The 22,143-nt window shown below is 37.3% G+C and overlaps 1 protein-coding gene and 1 pseudogene across 7 annotated transcripts in view; one reads left to right on the forward strand and one right to left on the reverse strand.

The window, feature by feature from the left end:
* The window catches only part of RPRD2 (regulation of nuclear pre-mRNA domain containing 2), a 99,759-nt gene that overhangs the window by 25,443 nt on the left and 52,173 nt on the right, over positions 1-22,143 (reverse strand). For 4 of the 7 annotated variants that reach the window (XM_073888455.1, XM_025858299.2, XM_073888456.1 and 1 more), the window contains exons 3-7: positions 7,295-7,395; positions 6,363-6,440; positions 5,020-5,072; positions 4,290-4,416; positions 2,263-2,438 (exon numbers count right to left, since the gene is read on the reverse strand). In XM_073888455.1, coding sequence (XP_073744556.1) covers positions 2,263-2,438; positions 4,290-4,416; positions 5,020-5,072; positions 6,363-6,440; positions 7,295-7,395 — 535 coding nt within the window. The remainder of the gene's footprint in view (positions 1-2,262; positions 2,439-4,289; positions 4,417-5,019; positions 5,073-6,362; positions 6,441-7,294; positions 7,396-22,143) is intronic. The other 3 variants (XM_025858300.2, XM_025858301.2, XM_073888458.1) reach the window with 1 other exon arrangement.
* Positions 342-1,121, forward strand: LOC112813260 (phosphatidylinositol-glycan biosynthesis class F protein pseudogene; annotated as a pseudogene).

A 22,143-nucleotide genomic window follows, 5' to 3' on the forward strand; every position in this document is an offset into this window, starting at 1 on the left:
GATTTAAAATAGTTATATAATGCTGTTGGGAGAAGGAGGAAGGCAGTGGAGTATAAGTTAAATCCTCATCTGTCATACCGAGAAGTCAAAAGATATTTCTTAAATAGGATTAATCAAGAAAGAACAATATAGACATACTATTCAGAAATACGAAGGCAAAAGCCAAAAAAAAAAAAAAAGAGCAAATGAGTTAAAGGGATTGCTTCTAGAAGTGGGACTGGTGGGATCTACTCTACCATCTGCTTTTATGACGATACACAGCGATTAAAGCTATTGAAAAAAAAATGCAAGGTGCCTGGGCAGCTCAGTCAGTTAAGTGTCTTGCTTAAGATTCTCTCTCTCCCGCTTCTCTTCCGCTGGTGGGAGAGTTAGGTGTTGGAGCATTTAGACAATGGAAAAAAATCATTACTGGATATGCTCTTTTCTTACCTTGTTTTTAATTAGATAGCCTCTCAAGAAAACACCATGAAAGATACTGATATCAAGAGACTACTGTATACCCATCTTTTATGCATATTTTCAATTATCCTAAGCATCTTCATTCCATCATTCTTCTTGGAGAACTTCTCAATATTGGAAACACACTTGACATGGTTGTGCATCTGTTCTATTTTTGTAACTGTCGTCAATCTAGTATTATATTTAGTAGTGAAACCAAATGCATCCTCTAAAAGAAGTTCATTATCATACAAGGTAACCAGGTTTTTGAAATGCTGTATCTAGTTTCTTATGTCATGTTTCTTCTTTCATGTAATTTTTGTTCTATATGGAGCACCACTCATAGAGTTGGTGTTGGAAACATTTTTATTTGCAGTTATTTTGTCTACCTTTACTACTGTACCTTGTGTTTGTTAGGACCAAACATCAAAGCATGGCTAAGAGTTTTCAGTAGAAATGGAGTTACATCCATTTGGGAGAACAGCCTTCAGATCACTACAATTTCTAGCTTTATAGGAATATGGCTGGGAGCCTTTCCTATTCCACTTGATTGGGAAAGACCTTGGCAGGTATGGCCCATCTCCTGTACGCTTGGAGCGACCTTTGGCTATGTGGCTGGCCTTGTGATTTCACTACTCTGGATATACTGGAATAGAAAGCAACTTACATACAAGAACAATTAATTGGAGCAAAGGGAGAAGATATTTCATTGTGCAGATTCCATAAAGACTGTGCAGAAATGTACATGGTCTAAGCCTGGCAGTTCCATTTACAGCACTGTTTTTTATGTAGTTACAACATGGTATGATTGGGCTTTTTAAACTATGAAACCCCTGAGAGATTGTACCTTCTAGTTGAAATAAAGTATTTATAGTAGACTGTGGCTTAAAAAAAAAAAAAAAAGATTCTCTCTCTCTCTTTCCCTCTGCCCCTCCCCCAACTCTCTCCTCTATAAAAATAAAAAAAAACTACATAAAATTCAGTATAAAACAGTTTCTTTTAGAGGCCACTAGTAACAGAATTTTATTTTATTTATTTAAAAAAAGATTTTATTTATTTATCTGACAGAGAGAGACACAGTGAGAGAGGGAACACAAGCAGGGGGAGTGGGAGAGGGAGAAGCAGACTCCCCGCTGAGCAGGGAGCCCGATGGGGGGCTTGATCCCAGAACCCTGAGATCATGACCTGAACCGAAGGCAGACGCTTAACTAACGACTGAGCCACCCAGGTGCCCCTGTAACAGAATTTTAGTAACAGAATGTTTCCATCTAGTTTTCTGGTAAAACAATAAAGTATATATACTTCTGCCCAATTTTTTTTTTAAAGATATTTTTTAGTCACCTGACAGAGACACAGCAAGAGTGGGAACACAAGCAGGGGGAGTGGGAGAGGGAGAAGCAGGCTTCCCACAGAGCAGGAAGCCCAATGCGGGGCTCAATCACAGGACCCTGGGATCATGACCTGAGCCGAAGGCAGACGCTTAATGACTGAGCCACCCAGGCGCCCCTACTTCTGCCCAATTTTCATATCTTGTAACCGTAATTAGGTATACTCCCTTTGAAATGCTAAGACCTAAGGCTTTAGTAAAGCTTAATGGTCAGGGTATCCATGAGCTTTATTTAGTGTCAAAAAGAGCCAGTCTTAATTTAGACTCCTCCACTTGCTGGCTCTATTATCTTATACAAGACTACTGACCTTCTTCAAAGTAATTTCTTCATCCATGAACTGGAGGTAATAATGTTTACCCTCATAGAGTCAGAGAACTCATATAAACAGTCACTGATTTATAGTAAGCAATCAATATAAGATAGCTTTATTACTTACATTGGCCACCACTTTTACTTCTTTGTACTGCGCTTCATAGAAAATTCCAGCATTTTCCAGTGCTTCTGTTAGTGAGGGCCCATTTTTCACCTGCTTATCTAATCCATTCACAAATTCCTCGAGCTTGGAACTTGCCTCTTCAAATTCTTTGGAGAACTTCTTTCCACCTGTCTTATCTAAAATAACACAGAAGTATTCATTTCAGGATAAAACAGAATATGTAAAAAATCTAATCTTTTTTTATTTTTTTAAAGATTTTATTTATTTTTTTGACAGCGAGAGACATAGCGAGAGAGGGAACACAAGCAGGGGGAGTGCGAGAGGGAGAGAGAGAACCAGGCTTACCACTGAGCAGGGAGCCCGATGCGGGGCCTGATCCCAGGACAACGGGATCATGACCTGAGCTGAAGGCAGATGCTTAACGACTGAGCCACCTAGGTGCCCCCAAAATTTAATCTTTTGAAGAAAACCCCTTTTACATAATCTGTGAACCTGAAACTTGTCTTCTTAGTCTCAGTTTCACCTTAAAGGAGCTTCTCCAAGTCACAAAACCCACAAAACAGATTATTAAAACAATTCATGTGAATCTGCTAGAGTGTAGCCAAGAGTATATCACGAAGGCACCTATAATTAAGGTAAAGAAAAGAAAGTTCAACTAAAAGAAACTCTTTTCATTTTTCTTCATAGATTGGAGGCTGAGCTGCTAATTAGGAGTAACAAGATGAGGCTCAATTCTGTTCACTTAGATTCACCACAGGATGTGAGAAAATAGAGGTTCAGAAAAGTAAAGTTAAAGTGACCTCTGTATGTATCACATTAAAAATTCTTCTTTCTGCGTGCCTGGGTGGCTCAGTTTAAAAAAAAAAAAAAAAGAAGAAGAGTAAGTAACAGTTTGTAGTATCACTATTGTTGAAAAAAACAATTCATGGTTTGTACTCTTACCAGGGATCTTCTTCAGATAGGAAAGAAGAACTTTTTTTTAAAGATTTTATTTATTTATTTGACAGAGAGAGAGATAGCGAGGGGCAGGAACACAAGCAGGGGGAGTGGGAGAGGGAGAAGCAGGCTTCCTGCTGAGCAGGGAGCCCGATGTGGGGCTCGATCCCAGGACCCTGGGATCATGACCTGAGCAGAAGGCAGATGCTTAACAACTGAGCCACCCAGGCGCCCCTGTTACTTACTCTTCTAAATATACATCTTTCCCAGTGACTACTGGAATATGGCTTCAAATATGGGTACAAATTTTGGCTTTGCTTTTTATCAACTGTGTAACTTGCTTAGTAAGCTACTCATCTCCTTATGAAGCCTCAGATTTCTCATGTACAAAATGGAGGTTTTTAATATGCTTCTGGGTTGTTGTGAGGATTAAATTAGGTAACAATGGTTAAATTTAAAGTACAAGGCAAGAACAAAACAGGTGCTCAAATGAATAGCTGACCGCCATTTATTCATGATTTCAAAAATATTTATCAAATGCCTATTATGTATCAGGCATTGCTCTAGGCATTCGGATACAGCAATAAATAAGGATAATTTCTACCTTCATGAGATTTACATTCTAATAATTTAATATGATTATTTTTAATTTACAATCTAAGGAAAAGAGAGCAACTAACTAGATTTTATGGGGCATTACGGTGACCTTATTAAAGAATATACCCAAACCACACTATCTATCACACATGTGAAATACATCTGTCTATATATAACCCAATATATCAAGAAAGCACTAGAAATGAGGACAGGGCAGAATTTAATTACTTTTTTAGATTTTTTTTTAAGATTTTTTTTCTCCTGCTTTATCGAGATACAATCAACATATAACATTGTGTAAGTTTAAGGTGTGCAATGTGAAAGACAAGAATTTACTTATGAAATTTATATGCATGAAATCACCACTTGGAAGACCAGGTACAATTGCTCTCTAAATCCTAAGGTTCTCTTTATGGGAGAAGCAGGTCTGATGACTTAAAAATGATAGATCTGAGAAGAAAATCTGAGTTATTCTATTTAAAAATAAGTATTACCTTTTAAACATTTGAGAGTTTCTGTGCTGCACACATCCACCCTCATGGTTGACAGCTGTTTTTCCTTCAATTCTATCTGATCTTCTGAGCGCTTGTACAACAACAGTTCTTCAATGAGGGCCTGGGACTGAATACAGACCAGAGTCGTATTTTATTTATGAAAACATTCACTTATTCTACACTCCCCCATTAACATAAAACATGTCTAAAATCTAATAAAACCAAGAAGAAAGAAACCCTTTGCATTTCCTCATAATCGGGGATAGCACTATCAATTTTCATGCCAAAACCATATTTTTAGTTACATACTTTAAAATATCCTTTCCTTAGTTACTCAAGGCTAACTGAACATATAAGATTAAGACTAAGACAAAGGTCCACTTATTCTTTAAATTTTAATTAGGTAAATATAGTCTTATTATGTTAACTCTAAGCAAATTCTAATTTAGTAGAGCTTCACAGAAGGATGAACCCATTGTTGGGGGGAGTTCAATATAGAACTTGGCTGCTAACAGATATTCTGGAAGAAGGTTAATTCTTCCATTAGGGGAACATATAAAACTCCCAAGTAATCTGATCCCAATCTGGATTCTTTCAGAACAGTTTAAACTTGTTTAAAATACAATTTATGTACAACTGAATAAAAATAAATCTTACTGGACTATAGGGGGAACTGTAACAAAAGGGGTGAATAAAGCTTTGGCATATTAAACGTATTCTAATAACTTACTCGAAATTCTGCAACTATCTTAGACTTGAGAGCAGCTTTTGGATTCGTGGATGCTGTTGAATTAAACAAAAGGTCATTAAGAATACAGACACAAAAGTCAACTAATATTCAGGTAATTTTTCAGCTTTATAGTTAACGGTATATACTTTGAACATATGTTAAATATACACATTTAAATAATAATATAATTCCTAGAATAAATATTCCTAGAATATGAAATTTAAACACTCCCAAGTGTGGCCAATATAAAAATATACTATTTAGATAGGTCTAACCTACTTACCTCCAACAGACACTTTAAGTCATAAAGTCCTAGAATTATTGATTTGGAGATACTGAGATACATGGTGTACCTTTTTTCCCAGTCTGACTGAATTTAAGAGGATCTCAATACCTCAAATTAAGAAGAGTGTTCAGGAGCACGACATCCAATTAATCCTGAGCACTAGCTGAAGAAAATTACTTATAAACATCAACTCTATTCCTACGATTTAGCTTTGGATTTCTTTTTCTGCTGACTCAGTTCACAGCAAAAACAGGCAGGGAAAGTTCTAAGTACATTACCACTGTGGTTCAACTTTGGCTGAAATGTTGACTCTTGCTGTTCCTAAGCATGCAACTTATGACCAAAAGGATATCAGAGGACTCCCTTAATCATGATGAATATCATATGCTTGATGGAGTAAAACCATCCCAAGTGTCTTGTTTTACCTCTCAATTCTCACTGTCTTCTACCTTGTTCCCTCCACACCTTCAAGTCTTTCTCAATATTCCTCAGTTTGGCCCACAGCAGCCTATCACATGCAGTATTCCACTCCCTTGATCTCATGCTGGGTAAACATGATAAACATAAAAGGAGCTCCTGTTAGAGACTGAGCTTCTGGCCAGGATTTGAGGCCCATGTCTAATCTGGAAGAGTGTATCCCCAAATCTGAAGGATTTCATGGCTCCCAAAGAAATGCTTCTTAAGGCCTAGTCTCCTCTTCAGCTCTGTTGTTTAATGTCAGCTGCCTCTAACTTCTTCTATCTTTCAACCTAAGAGTTAGCCTGGGCACTATCAAGCATTTTTTTTCTTCTTTCACTCCCCAAACTACTCTTGAATCTTCACTCACTTAAACCCTTTTTCTGCATTTCCTTTGTTTAAAAGTAGGGTTTTGGTTTTGGTTTTTTTAAAGAAGTAACTCCATGATGGCTTGTTTAGTATAAATCACTGGGTCACTCTCCCAGGCCTGGAAAATACAGGCTTCCCCATGGTTTATGCCAGGTACGATGTCAAATGGTCTACATTTTCTTCTGCTCCAAAAAGGAGGTAATTTTATATTAGTTGAGATTTTGTTCCTTACTTTGTGATTTCTTCCACTGCTTATTCGGTTGTTTGTTCAGATTTTCTTTCAGCTGCTTCTGAGTTTTGAAAGTGGTACCTGGAAAACATTTCAGTTTTTGCAATCTGGCATTATGGGAAGCTGTTCTGTCTGTCCACTTCAGTGTCAAAGTTGTAGCATTGAAAAAAGGCAATCCGAGACTGTGTGTTGTTTCTTTCTTTCTTTTCCTTTCATTTTTATAAAAAAATAAAAACACCCAGCAGATCTAAGAAGCTGTCAAATAAACAGGATTTCTATTATCAATAAAATTACTGATTTTGAGAAGAATAGGGCACAAAATACCAGTTAACGCATTCAAATGAAGAATTTAACAGCTTCTTAGAAGATGCTCTTTTTAAAGCAAATTTCTAGTCAAATAATGGTCATGGTATCAGATATCACCACCAACTTTTGTTTAATGACTCAATTACATGCATCTAATACACAGGAAATAAATTTTTAAAACAGGTACACAACTTACTGTAAATCTAAACCAAAACAAAGACTAAAGAATGCCAATATATGCTTAATATCAAATAATTTAGTAGAAACTAAAACCCCATTAAAAAATTCTCCAACAGTAAGAGGACAGGGCAGTAATTATTAAACATACAAAAAAATGAATAGTTTAAAACACTCAAAGTAAAACATGCAGGAAAATAATCAGATATCCATCATCACTTAATATGCTTGACTTTTTCTAGTCAATACAAACAAAATCCAACCCTCTCCAAACCAATTCTATTTAAATTTTAATTCAAACAGATTTTTTAAGTATTTAATTTCAAATAAATAGGACCCAATGCAGAACTTTATTTTTCATTATTAAGCAACAGGACCAGATCTATAAAATATCTATAACTTTAAAGAGTCAAGGACTCAATTTTTTCTTTTAGGAAAGAAAATACACTTACTCAAAGCTTCTCTCAATGCCATAATCATTTCTTCTGGGTACACATTTCTATCTTCCCAGATTTTGAAGATTCGTTCTATAGACTTAGAGACAGATGGATCCCTGAGGATAAAGAAAAAGTGACACAGACATATAAAAATGTTAATTTATATCTCAAACTAGAATCTAAAAATAAAATTGTCAACAAAATTATTTTCCAAGTGTCTTCTGATGTTCAAGACATTTTTTTTTTCTACAGTGTCTAGTAGGACTAAAATCGTAACAACTCTTCAAAAAAAAATTTTTTTTTTTTTAAGATTTTACTTATTTATTTGACAGAAAGCAGGACAGAGAATGAGAGACAGTGCAGGCAGGGGGAGCAGCAGAGGGAGAGGGAGAAGCAGGCTCCCCACTGAGCAGGGCGCCCAATGCAGGGCTTAATCCCAAGACCCCAGGAATCATGACCTGAGCTGAAGGCAGATGCTTAACCAACTGAGCCATCGGTGCACCCCTTTAAAATTCTTTATTTAAATTTTTTGAAATTGAAATACATTTGACACACTTTATTATTTTAATTGAAGTATAGTTAACACATTAAAATCTTAAATATTCTGAGATGCTTGGGTGGCTCAGTCAGTTAAGCATCAGACTCTTGGTTTCAGCTCAGGTCATGATCTCAGGGTTGTGAGATGGAGCTCTGTGTTGGGATTAGCATGGAGTCTGCTTGAGACTCTCTCCCTCTGCCCCTCCCCAGCTTGCACACAACATGCGAGCAAATGCGTTCTCTCTCAAGTAAAATAAATAAATAAAATCTTTAAAATCTTAAACATTCTTATTGAATACTTTTTATCAATGACATATATGAGGCTGCGACAGCACACTGAGCTTTCTGATGCATATGATATTATGAGGGTTAGTCAAATGTGTTCATTGATACAACTGGTATCCTAAAAGGTAAGGTAAAGAAAGTTTAATAAAATTAAATCTCTTCTTTTTTAAGATTTTACTCATTTGAGAGAGACAGAGAGCGTGCTCAAGAGGGAGCACGAACTGAGGGGAGGGACAGAGGGAGAAGGAGTGGCAGACTTCCCCCTGAGCAGGGAGCCCAACCCAGGGCTCCATCCCAGGATTTTAATTTTTTTTTTTTTTTAAGACTTTCTTTACTTGACAGAGAGAAACACAGCGAGAGAGGGAACACAAGCAGGGGGAGTGGGAGAGGGAGAAGCAGACTTCCCGCTGAGCAGGGAGCCCGATGCGGGGCTCGATCCCAGGACCTTGGGATCATGACCTGAGCCGAAGGCACACACTTAATGACTAAGCCATCCAGGTGCCCCAGGATTTTAATTTTTCTAAATTGAAATACAGCTGACATATTTTATTATTATTTTTAATTGAAATATAGTTAACACATTAAAATTTCCTTAAATGTTTCAAAAATTTAGTTGGGTTTGTTTGAAATGGGATCCAAAGAAGGTCAATACAATCCATTTGGTTTTGCCTCTTACTCTTTTAGTCTAGAGCAATTAGATTAAATTGTTCAGTATTTTTCCCATTCCATTCATTGATGTTGCAGTCCAGGGGTTGGCTGTCCAGCAGAACATTCCACATTCTCTAGCTTTATTTGCTTCCATTTTAACTTGTTCAATTAATGCCTGAATTTCCTCTAGACGAAAATTAGTTGGATTATATACATATTCACAAATTTTGGGGAGCAAATATTGAATAAACGATACTATATACTTCATACTACATCCCATCAGGACATACACAATCTCTGGATATCCCATCTTTAATAACACTAAGCCTGATCAATGGAATAAAGCAGTACTTTCTCTTGTGAACTGTGCCTATCTACTCACTAGCATTTTAGTGTTTATCTAAGGAGTAAATAATTATATATATACAGGTTTTCCAACATTACTAATCTTTCCCCACTTTGCACTTTAATTTTTAAGTGATTTTATTTATTTATTTATTTTTTTAAAAGATTTTATTTATCTGACAGAGAGAGACACAGCGAGAGGGAACACAAGCAGGGGGAGCAGGAGAGGGAGAAGCAGGCTTCCCACGGAGCAGGGAGCCCAATATGGGGCTCGATTCCAGGACCCTAGAATCACGACCCAAGGCGAAGGCAGACGCTTAACAACTGAGCCACCCAGGCACCCCTAAGTTACATTTTAAAACATATAATTTTAAAATGTAGCCTTGTTAAAATAAAATTGCTCTTTACTGCCACTTTTTAAGTATAGGAAGCCTACCAGAGATTTAAAAAATTATAACTTATTTTCTTTGCTCTCCATTAAAAAAAAATTCAGCTGCATAATTCATTTAAAATCTACTGGGTATAGAATGTAAAATCAAGCTCTAATATTAACAGATTTCCTATTAATTGTTCCAATACTGTAACTTCTCTTTTCCTCACTGATTTACTGCTTCCACTATCATGTATTCAATTAATCTTTTTCTAAGCTGCAAATTCTGTTAATCCATTTTTACATTATACAGTTGACCCCTGAAAAATGTAGGGGGTGGTTATGGATGCTGACCCCAATCCCCCGCAGTTGAAAATCCACGCATAACTTTTGGCTTCCCAAAAACTTACCTACTAATAGCCTACTGTTGACTTACCAATAACATAAACAGTTGATGAAAATGTATTTTGTATATGTATTATATTCTGTATTCTTATAATAAAGGTAGAAAAAATATTACAGTCATAATGAAAATACATTTACAGTACTGTACTAATTGAAAAAAATTTCAGGTATAAGTGGACTCAAGCAGTTCAAACCCATGGTGTTCAACGGTCAACTGTACTATCTTCAAAACTGTAGCTTATCTTCCCTCATTACAACTGCATTTCAAAACATTTCTTATAGTCTCACTTGCTTATTTTTCCAGAGTAAATATATTTATTTATTTATTTATTTTTAAGATTTTATTTATTTGACAGAGAGAGACACAGCGAAAGAGGAAACACAAGCAGGGGGAGCAGGAGAGGGAGAAGCAGGCTCCCCGCTGAGCAGAGAGCCTGATGACATGAGCCGAAGGCAGACGCTTAACGACTGAGCCACCCAGGCGCCCCTTCCAGAGTAAATTTAATGTTAAATTCCAAAAGAGGAAATTTTGGTATTTTTAATTTGAATTATATTAGGCTGATATAATTTGGAGAAAGTATTATATGTAACATTGATGTATGGCATCAATACATTATTCTTCACTACAGCAAAACATTAATAGTTATGAATTTATATTCAACATTCCCAAATACAATTTATTCACAAAGTTTTCAACATAATTCCTTTTAAGGCTATTCCTAGATATTTCATATATTTTATTGCCAGTATGACTCACTATCCCTCCTTATTACTAACTTCTTATACTAAAACTGATTCAGAAGTTTGTTGATCATACCTTAACTCAGCTTTAACTTTATATGGTTTGAATGTTTTTTTAAGATTTTATTTATTTGTCAGAGACAGAGAACAAGCAGGGGAGCAGCAGAGGGAGAGGGAGAAGCAGGCTCCCCGCTGAGCAGGGAGCCCGATGAGGGGCTCCATCCCAGGACCCTGGGATCATGACCTGAGCCAAAGGCAGACGTTTAACCAACTGAGCCACCCAGGTGCCCCTTGAATGGTTCTTGAAAGTAGTTTTGCTTTGTATGCAAATCTATATTGACAGCTATTTTCTATAAGTGCTATGAAATACTTTTCATAACTGCCATCTGGCTTCCACAGTTGATATTGAGAAGTGTGTTGTCAATCTAATAATCGTCTTGTGTATGTGATCTGTTTGTCTTTTCTCTTTGGCACTGTTTTTTATTTTTTATTGTGGTAAAATAAAACTTGTGATTTTAACCATTTTTTAAATGTACAACTCAGTGGCATTAATTATATTAACAATGCTGTACAACCACCACCATTTCCAAAATTTTTCAAAACAGAAACTCTGTACCCATTAAATAATAACTCCCCACTCCCGCCTCCCCCAGCTCCTGACAACTTTTCATCCACTTTCTGTCTCTATGGATATACACATTCACATACAACATTCACACTGTTATACAACCAATCTCCACAATTCTCTTCACCTTGTAAAACTCAAACTATACCCATTAAACATCATCTCCCCTTTTCCCTTAACAATCACCACTGTACTTTCTGTCTATAAATTTGATTACTGTAGTTCATCTAAGTGGAATCATACATTTGTCCTTTTGTGACTAGCTTATTTCACTTAGCATAATGTGTTCAAGGTTCACCCATGTTGTAGCATATGCCAGAATTCTTTCCTTTTTACGGTTAAATGATATTCCATTTTATGTATATACCACATTTTGCATATCCATTCCTCTGAAAATTGGTACTTGGTTTGCTTCTACCTTTTGGCTATTGTGAATAATGCTGTTTTGAACACTGGTTTACAAATATTTGTTTGAGTCCCTGCTTTCATTTCTGGGGAGTATATACCCAGAAGCAGAACTGCTAGATCATACAGAAATTCTATGTTTTTGAGGAACCATCAAACTGTTTTCCATAGCTGTTGCACCATTTTACATTCCTACCAGAAAAAGAAGTTTCCCCCATCCTAACACTTGTTATTTTCTGGTTTGGTTTGGTTTTATAATTTCATTACAATAACTAGGTGTGAATTTCTTTTTTAATTATCCTTCTTAGTATATGTTGTGGTTGCTGTAACTGCAGATTCATATTTTCCATCACTTTCAGAGAGTTCTCAGCTATTACCTCCTCAGAACTCAAATGTTCTCTCCTCCTAGAAGCTAATTTGATGTTAATTAGGCCTCTCATTCCGATCTTTTTTCCACCTCCTTCTAATTGCTGCATTCTAATTTCTTCAGAACTAATTTCTAGCTTAATCTTTTTTCTCTCTACAATTCCTGTTGGCTCTTTTTTAAAAATCTGTCCAAATACCTTATCCATTGTTCATTTCATTCATCTTTAACATTTCTTACATAGTTTTTTTATATATTGATTTTTTTAAAAGATTTTATTTATTTATTTGACAGAGAGAGAGAGAACAAGTAGGCAGAGAGGCAGGCAGAGGGAGAGGGAGAAGCCCAACGCGGGACTTGATCCCAGGACCCTGGGATCATGACCTGAGCCGAAGGCAGCCGCTTAACCGGCTGAGCCACCCAGGCGCCCTGTCTGATAATTCTAACATCTGAAGCTCATTGGGGGCGGGGGGACCTAAATCTGCTGATTCTCCTTAATGGTGGTTTGTTTTCCAAAGTGTTTGGTGATTTTTGGATTGTAAGCACATATTTGTTTGATCTTAATCTATTGAGATTCCTGGTGGTCTAGATAGGAAATGTACTCCTCGAGAGAAAATTTAAATCAGAAGCCCAGGGGTGCTTATGACTCAAAACCACTTTACCCCTTTTCTCTAGAGTCCTAGTCTAACTGCCAGACCGCATGGTACTACTGACATAAGCATACTGGTTAATGTCAGCTCTGATTTTCTAATATGTCCATTGTTGCTGGTACAGTTTATATTTTGTCAAGAATGTAACTGTTTTATTAAAAAAAATGACCTTTTGGGGGTGCCTGGGTGGCTCAGTCGGTTAAGCATCTGACTTTGTTCAGGTCATGACCTCAGAGTCCTGGGGATCAAGCCCAGCATTGGGCTCCCTGCTGAGAGGGGAGTCTGCTTCTCCCTCTGCCCTAACCCCCCTCCCACACAGCTCGTGCTCTCTCGGGCTCTCTCTCAAATAAATAAATACAATCTTTAAAAAAAAAAAAAAAAGGACTCTTTGGAATTGGTGATCGGCCATCTGGGCAGAAGTCAAATCAAAATATCTATAACTGTCTTTCTTTCCAACTAGACTACAGAGCTTCTTTACAGCAGAGATAATTATTTATTGTTGTTTCTTTGGCACCTAACAAGGTGCTCACTAAATAGTAACTGAAGAAATGACAACTGGATTTTGTTATTGTCAAACCAAATTATTCTCTGAGGTCCTCAAGTAAAATAGGCTGGAAAAACAGCAACTGCTAAGAAAACATATAATTAAGACTAGGGTATTAACACAGTAAAAGTAGCACTAGATGGGGAAACTAGAGGTTTTAAATCTGTTTCAGTAAGAAGTCTTTCGGGGGCTAGGTTTCTTCATTTGTTTTTGTGTGTGTTTTTTTTTAAGATTTTATTTTTTAAGTAATCCCTATACCCAACATGGGGCTCAAACTCAACCCCAAGATCAAGAGTCACATGCTCTACCAACTGAGCCAGCCAGGCGCCCCTAGGTTTCTTCTTTTGTAAAAATGATTTTACTAGAAAATTTGTTAGCTCGAAAATTCTTAGCTAGATCTATTCCTTATTTATACAAAAACTCTCAGAACTCTCAAACGTCTACAATTCAACCATCTCTCGTATTTAGGAATTCTCTGAAAATAAAACAAAAATAAAATCCAGGATAGTTTTACTTACCTTGTTATTCTAGGTCTCTATTTTAGCCATTACTGATCACAATACCAATTTCTACAGAATGTACAATTATTACCACATAGAAAACATAAAAAATTAATTATAAACTTTGTTGCTGACTTATAAGTAACAAACAATTGGCTGACCTTGCAGAAGTGCTAAGATATTCAACAGATGCTTCCTTTGCTAGCACCATCACCGCTGCCTTTAAAACAGCAAGGTATTAACAAATTATTTCAAAGTGTAAAGCTGATGAAGAGTACAGGGGGAGGTGCCCAGGTATCACAGTTAAAATAAACAGAGCTAAACAGCATAATCTTGTGCCTCACTCAGGAGAATATCTTTTCTTTTTTTTTTTTTTTTAAAGATTTTATTTATTTACTTGAGAGAGAGAATGAGAGATAGAGAGCACGAGGGGGGAGAGGGTCAGAGGGAGAAGCAGACTCCCCGCTGAGCAGGGAGCCCGATGCGGGACTCGATCCCGGGACTCCAGGATCATGACCTGAGCCGAAGGCAGTCGCTTAACCAACTGAGCCACCCAGGCGCCCCGAGAATATCTTTTCTTTATCAAAATCTTATTTCTGGGATGTCATGTCATTTGTTTTATAGGTTCTCAGTAAATATTTGCTAACTGTACGGAAGACTAAATAATAGGTCAACTTAAGGAAATAGTCAACACTTAAAAAACCTTGGAGCTCAGAAATTGGATAGATTTTATCTCTAAAAACTTGCTATCCTGTTTCCTAAGTGATCCCCATTTATACAACTTTTCTTTTCTATTTGCCTATAACAAATATCTTCCGTAGTGTGTTACTTGTCCTTAATTTTACGGTCTTCTATAATGCAGAAGTCTAATTTTGATGTCATTAAATTCTTAAGTACTTTTGTTTCTAAGAGCCCCCCCCCTTTTCTTAAGAGAGGGAGTGCAGGGAGGGGCAGATGGAGAGGGAGAGAGAGAATCTTAAGCTGGCTCCACACCCAGTGTGGAGCCTGACTTGGGGCTCGATCTCACAACTGTGAGATCATGACCTGAGCCGAAATCAAGTCGGATGCTCAACCAACTGAGCCACCCAGGTGTCCTCTAAAAGAGCTTTTAACCCTTATAGTCATAAAAACATGTTTCTAACATTTTAAAGGTTTTTTTTTTTTTAAAGATTTTATTTATTTTTTTGACAAAGAGAGACACAGCAAGAGAGGGAACACAAGTAGGGGGAAGTGGGAAGAGGGAGAAGCAGGCCTCCCATGGAGCAGGGAGCCCAATGTGGGGCTCATGACCTGAGCCAAAGGCAGACGCTTAACGACTGAACCACCCAGGCACCCCAAAAGTTTTGTCTTATACACGAAGGTAAATTCATTCGGAATGTATTTGTGTATATGGTATAGAAAAACTTTTTTTTTTAAAGATTTATTTATTTATTGGAAAGAGAGAGAGAATGAGAGAGAGAGAGAGAGCACATGAGGGGGGGAGGGTTAGAGGGAGAAGCAGACTCCCCGCTGAGCAGGGAGCCCAATGCAGGACTCGATCCCAGGACTCCAGGATCATGACCTGAGCCGAAGGCAGTCGCTTAACCAACTGAGCCACCCAGGCGCCCTAGAAAAACATTTAACAATTGTATTTTTTCTGGATGGAAAGCATATGTCCCAGACTCACTGAAGAGTTCACCTTTCCTCCGGTGATTTATAATGCACCTTCTACCATTTACAAAGGTCCTATATATGTCTGGGTCCATTTCTGGGCTTTCTCTGTTCCTTAAATCTGTCCTTATACTGATATCACGTTCTTTTATAATTATAATACCAAAATAGCTTGCTGTTTATCAACAATCTTGGCTACTCCTAGACACTGACTCTTCTATATGAACTTTATTTTAATTTTTTAATTTTTTAGATTTTATTTATTTAAGATAGAGATAGAGAGAGCACGAGGAGGGGGAGGAGCAGAGGGAGAGGGAGCAGCCGACTCCTGGCTGAGCAGGGAGCCCGATGTGGGACTCGATCCCAGGACCCCAGCATCACGACCTGAGCCAAAGGAAGACACTTAACTAACTGAGCCACCCAGGTGCGCCCTATATGAATTTTAGAATCAGTATAACAAGTTTCTTAAAATGTCCTATGGGGATTTTTATTAAAGTGTACTGTATTTACATGTTGATTATCATCTTTTTTAACAGTTTGTAATTTTCCCCAGAAAGGTCTTAACACGCTTTTACTCTAGATACTTTACATAGCTTTTGTTGTTACTGTTAATAATATCTGCTCTTCTATTGTATTTTTTAATAGGTTATTTCTATGTATTGAAATGCTACTGATCCTTGATGTTGATTTGTACCCAGCAACCCTGCTAAATCTTTTTTAGTCTGTGAATTCTCTTGGATTTCCTATGAAGATCAGTCTCCATATATCTTTTTACCCTTATATGATCCTACTGATTACATTCTATAGTTCTTCAACTACAAATTAGAATTTACAAATTAAGTAGAAGGCAAATACCATTCATACTGACATTAAAGGGATAAATGATATTTTGTTGAAACAAATTACAATGTGAGCATGATAATGTATACATTGTTTTTAATTTATCAACCCTATAATACCCTTACTATTTAATTCTTTCACCATTTTTCTTCATAGAAACTACCGGAAATATTTTTCATAGTGTATGGTGAAATCATTAGTGCCTTCACTTGATGCAAACAATTATGTATATATTAAAGCCATCTTTAATCTGTTCTCATTAGCTTTTCATAAAATATCTCATGCCAAAATGCAATCACAACAAAACCCCCAGAAAACAAAGGAAAAAAATGTAATCACAAACACATTAACACAGCCACAAAATGAGTTGCAAAACTATTAATATAGGATAATCATACAGCTGATACTAAATATTATACTAAATTCAATTACTTTTGAATTAATATAAAATAAAATTTAAAATTTTATTTCTCATAAACTAAGATCCTTTAAACTACATCCATAGACCCATTTTCAGCACTGCACAGTATCTCCATCCCATCCAATCATCAGTCATCCGTTGTATAGGCATTTACCAATCACCTAGGAAGGGCCTGGCATTCTGCTGTGAGCAAAAGCTCAAAGTCAGGGGGGCAGAAACTGGTGATAAAAAGCACTTGTATCAATTACAATGTAGTGTGTTAGGTACCAGGATAGAAGAGACAGGGTATAATGGTAACAAAGAGTACCAGTTCCTTAATCCAGACTGAAACAAAGAAGTCAGGAAGGGAAAATTTCTTGATACTGAATCTCAAAGAAGGGATGGAGTAAGCAAAATCTTACAGAGCTTATCACCTAAGTGGGACTACTACACTGCTCTATGCTTTCTTATACAATCTGTACTTACAGGCTGCCGATTCAATTTTCAAAAGGAACCAACTTCTATTTACTCAATACTGCAATTTAAAATTCAGGTTTGGTCCAAGTAATAAGTCTTTTCTTGTGCTCTATTTCAACCTTTTAAAGTGGTGGGGCTCCTGGGTGGCCCAGTCAGTTCAGTGCCCAACTTGATTGCAGCTTCAGGTCATGATCCTGGCGTCAAGACATCAAGCCCCGTGTCAGGCTCTGTGCTCAGCACAGTCTGCCTGTCCCTCTCCCTCTGCTCCTCCCCACCACTTGGATTCTCTCTCTCTCTCAAATAAATAAAATCTTAAAGGAAAAAAAATGGTTCCATTTTGAGATTATGAAATGACCATGACAGAAAACCTGCTTAAAACATACATATAAAATTACTCAACATATAATTAAAAAGTGAATACCCAGGTAATCATAAGAAATAAAGCACTGGCAGCTCCCCAGAAGACTCAAAGGCCCCCTCAAAAGCACAATCCCTTTGAACTACCTAAGATGGCGGACTTTTGTGGTAATTGTTTTTTCTTTATGGTTCTAACATGTAGGTATGCATAAATAAGTTTATTTTTGCCAAATATGAGTTTTATATAAAGGAATCATATATATGCATAAATATTCCTTTGTACTTGCTATCAATATTTTGTGAGATTTATCTATGTTGTTGCATGTAACTGAAATAATCTGGTTATTCCAATATGCCACAACACATTCATTTTATTGCAGAAAAACATCTTGATCGCTTTCAAATTTTTATTACCAAGAAAATGTTGCTATGAAAATTCTCTGCTATTGATTTTGCTGTATCTATGCAAGTTTCTCAGGAGTAAAAGCCTCGGGGTGAAATCCAAAGATCATAGTGTATACATAACAAACTTTTCAAAAGGAGGTTATTTTATACCAATCAACCCTTAAACCAACAGTATAGGAGAGCTTCCACTGTGCCACAGTCCTGTTAATGTTGGTATTGGTGGACTTTAAAATGTATGCCTTATCTGGCAAATAAATGTGCTAGTTATTAATTTACTGCCTCTCACCCTTTTTTGTAGTACAGGAGCCAGACTGCAAACTCTATTTCCCCTTGGCTCAGTGTTAGTCTCTGCCAATAGAGGTCCCTAGAGCCTCACTGAAAGGCTGGAAGAAGCAGTTAGGCTTCTTCTGGTGTTCTGTTCTTAAATGGATCAGCACATAGGCTTCCTGGCAGGGTTTGAGCACAGCTGAATGTTGCTGCTCTTGCAGTCAGTGATGAGTGCTCCCCAGCCAGTCTCTGCCGCTACAATGGCGGGTAGCATATTCTTACAGCAATCCACTCTTTCCTCAGGTCTGAATTTCAATTGGGAGAAGGGAAGGGCTCTTGCTTCACTTTTCCCTCAGGTCCAGAGGTAGTAGCTGCTTTCAGCACACAATATCCCATTCATTACACCTTAGAGTTCTCTTATTCCTTCTAGTAGTAGTCAGCTACTCTTTACCTACTTTACCAATTCTTTACATTAAAATTTTCCTTATTTAAATTACTGGTGTGTGGTTTCCTCTCCTGACTGGAACTTGACTTACACATCGTATGTAATGATATACATATCTCAGCAGTTCTAAGACTATGTGATGTGATATCACAACAGACTGAATGCAGAAGCAGATAAGAGAATTTAACTGTACACTGTTACTACCAGATATTAAAGAAATCTGCAAAAAAATGCAAAACACTAGATCTTAATGGGCTCTTCTCATTAAAAAAACTTTTTAAAGATTTATTTCTTTATCTGACAGAGAGAGAACACAAGCGGGAGGGGCAGAGAGAGAGGGACAGAATCTCAAGCAGACTCTGTGCTATGCGTGGAGCCCAATGGGGGGGCTCGATCCCATGACCATGAGATCACCACCTGAGCCAAAATCAATAGTCTGACGCTTAACTGTGCCACCCAGGCACCCCTCATTAAAATTTTTAAAGAAGTTTGATTGTTGTTGTTGTTTTTTTTTTTTGAGAGGTGGAGGAGGGGCAGAGGGAGAGGGAGAGAATCTTAAGCGGGCTCGGGGCAATATCTCACAACCCTGAAATCATGACCTGAGCTAAAATCAAGAGTCAGATGCTTAACCAAATGAGCCACCCAGGTGCCCCAATTATTTGTTTATTGCTTTAAAGGAAATTAATATTTAAACAATTTGTTTTAATTTCTAATATGGTAAGTGCCAGGTAAAATCTTCTAATTTTTTTTTGTCTTTTTTGTGTTATTTTGTTATTCTTTGTATTTCTGGGTATGAGACCTTTGTTGACTGCACTGCAGATATTTTCTCCCACTCTGTGGCTCGTCTTTTCACTCTTTATGGTGTCTTTCAATAAATAAAAGGTCTTTATTTTTTTTTAGAAGATTTTATTTATTTATTTGACAGAGAGAGCGAGAAAGGGAACACAAGTAGGGGGAGTGGGAGAGAGAAGCAGGCTTCCCGCTGAGCAGGGAGCCCGATGCAGGGCTCAATCCCAGGACCCTGGGATCATGACCTGAGCCGAAGGCAGATGCTTAACGACTGAGCCACCCAGGTGCCCCAAAAGGTCTTTGTTTTAAAGTAGTCGAATTTAGGGGCACCTGGGTGGCTCAGATGGTTAAGCATCTGCCTTCAGGTCTCAGGTCATGATCTCAGGGTCCTGGGATCGAGTCCCGCATCAAGCTCCCGCTCAGCAGGGAGTTTGCTTGTCCCTCTCCCTTTGCCTCTGCTGTTTGTGCTCTGTCTCTCACTCTCTCAAATGAATAAAAAAAACTTAAAAAAAAAAAAGTCGAATTTATCCATCTTTTGAGATAAGGTCATGAGATATTCTCCTTCAAAAGGATTTATAGCTTTTTAAATTTCCTTTAAGTTCCTCTTTTTTTTTTTTTTTAAAGTACACTCCACGCCCAGCGTGGAGCCCAACACAGGGCCTGAACTCATGACCCAGAGAACAAGACCTGAGCCAAGATCAAGAGTCGGAAGTTTAACTGACTGAGCCACCCAGGCGCCCCTAGTTCTTTTCTATTTGTCTTTAACGTGCAACTAATTTTTGTGTATGGTATGAATCTATATACACATATAGATGGGATCTAATTTTATATACATATACATAAATAGCCAAGTGCCTGAGCAATAGTTGTAAGAAAAAAGTTCCTTTCCCACTACCTATAGTTTCATACACAGATCTAGTATATTCATACGTTGGTCTGTGTCTAGACTTTGTATTATGTTCTATCAGTTTCTGTGGCTATCTCGGGCTAATACCATACTGCTTTATTTATTACAGGTTTATAATAAGGCTTGAAATCTGGTAGAGCCAGTCCTTCCACCTTGTTATTCTTCAGCAGTTTCTGGCTTTCTCTTTCCAGGGGAGGGGAAGGAGAATTCTCTGCACTTCCACATAAAATTCAGAGCCAATCTGTAGAAAGGGGGGAGGGTACCTTTACTGAGATCTTAATTAAGATTGCACTGGATTGGGGCACCTGGTTGGCTCAGTTGGTGGAGCACGTTGACTCCTGATCTCAGGGCTGTGAGTTTGAGACCCATGCCGGGTGTAGACATTACCTAAAAAGTAAAATCTTAAAAAAAAAAAAAAAATTGCACTGGATTTATAAATCAATTTGGGAAGACTGACATTGTTAATAAATACTGAGTGTTCCCTATCCACAAATACCTATTTAGGTTTTCTACAATGTTTCTCAATTATGTTTTATAATTTTCCCCATAGAGATCTTACACAACTTTTGTTAAGATTTTTTTACACACGGGGCGCCTGGGTGGCTCAGTCGTTAAGCATCTGCCTTTGGCTCAGGTCATGGTCCCAGGGTCCTGGGATCGAGGCCCACATCGGGCTCCCTGCTCAGCAGGGAGTCTGCTTCTCCCTCTCCTTCTGCTGCTCCCTCCTGCTCTATCAAATGAATAAATAAAAAATCTTTAAAAAAATAAATACCATTCCCCACTGAAAAGGGACTGAGACTCCTTGGGGGAAACTGCTAATTCTAAGGTTGGAGCAGAGACAGTACTGGATCTTGGAATATCTTGTTGTGTCAGAAAGTAAGGAAGAGCTCAAGGAATTATGGGATATGTTCAAAAGATCACAGCCCTCACCTGAGGGGTTCTTCATAGCCAAATCTGGGACAAACTGAGTATCAAAAATGAAAAATGAATAATACTATAACCTATTGAATAAAATAAATTTATAAAAAAAAAGTTTTACACACAGTCATTCCTCATTAATCTCAATCCTGGATTCCCTATTTGCAAATTCACCTTCTTGCTAAAATTTATTTATAACCCCAAAAGGAATGTTTTGCTTTCTCAGTCATTCTTAGACACATACAGAATGGCCATCGCATGTTCTCAGATGAGGTCAAACAAGATGATGCTCTGCCATCTTGTTTAAGCTATTATACTAGAAACAAGTATCCTTTTTATTGTCTATTTAGTGCCATATTTCTTTGCATTGTTGTGCTTCTGAGTGATGATTTTGCTGTTTAAAGTGGCCCCCAAGCGTAGTGCTGAAGTTCTTCTGTCTAGAGTTCCTAAGCAGAAGGCAGCTGTGATGTGCCTTACATAAAAAATACATGTATTAGATAAACTTTGTTCAAGCATTATATAGTGTTGTTAGCCATGAATTCAATGTTAATGAATCAAAAATATATATTAATAAATATATATTAAATAAGGTATCTGTATACAGAAACCTACATTAAAGAGGTTATATATTGATCAGTTGATAAAAATAGTGTGACCAGGGAACTTGCAGGAACGTAACCCTGTTTTTGCCCCAGGAGCAATGATTCAGTATTCACTAACTCACTGTTCATGGCAACTTCATGGTACATAATTACTATGAATAATAAGAATGAACTGCACCTCTCCCCCACCTCCCCAGTATAAAGAATTAATTTTTTAAAAATTTTCTTACTTTGTTTCTGGTATACAGCTAAAATAATTAATTTTATTTTTATTGATTTGGGTCCAACAACCCTGCTAATCATATCATCTGCAATTAATGACAATTTTGTTTTTTCCTTTCCCACTCCTTTCATTTATACACTTTGCTCCCTCCCTTTCTCCCTTCTG

Source organism: Callorhinus ursinus, unplaced genomic scaffold, assembly GCF_003265705.2.
Source record: "Callorhinus ursinus isolate GAN/ISIS: 27379988/994484 unplaced genomic scaffold, GSC_fseal_2.0 scaffold90, whole genome shotgun sequence".
NCBI classification, from domain to species: domain Eukaryota; kingdom Metazoa; phylum Chordata; class Mammalia; order Carnivora; family Otariidae; genus Callorhinus; species Callorhinus ursinus.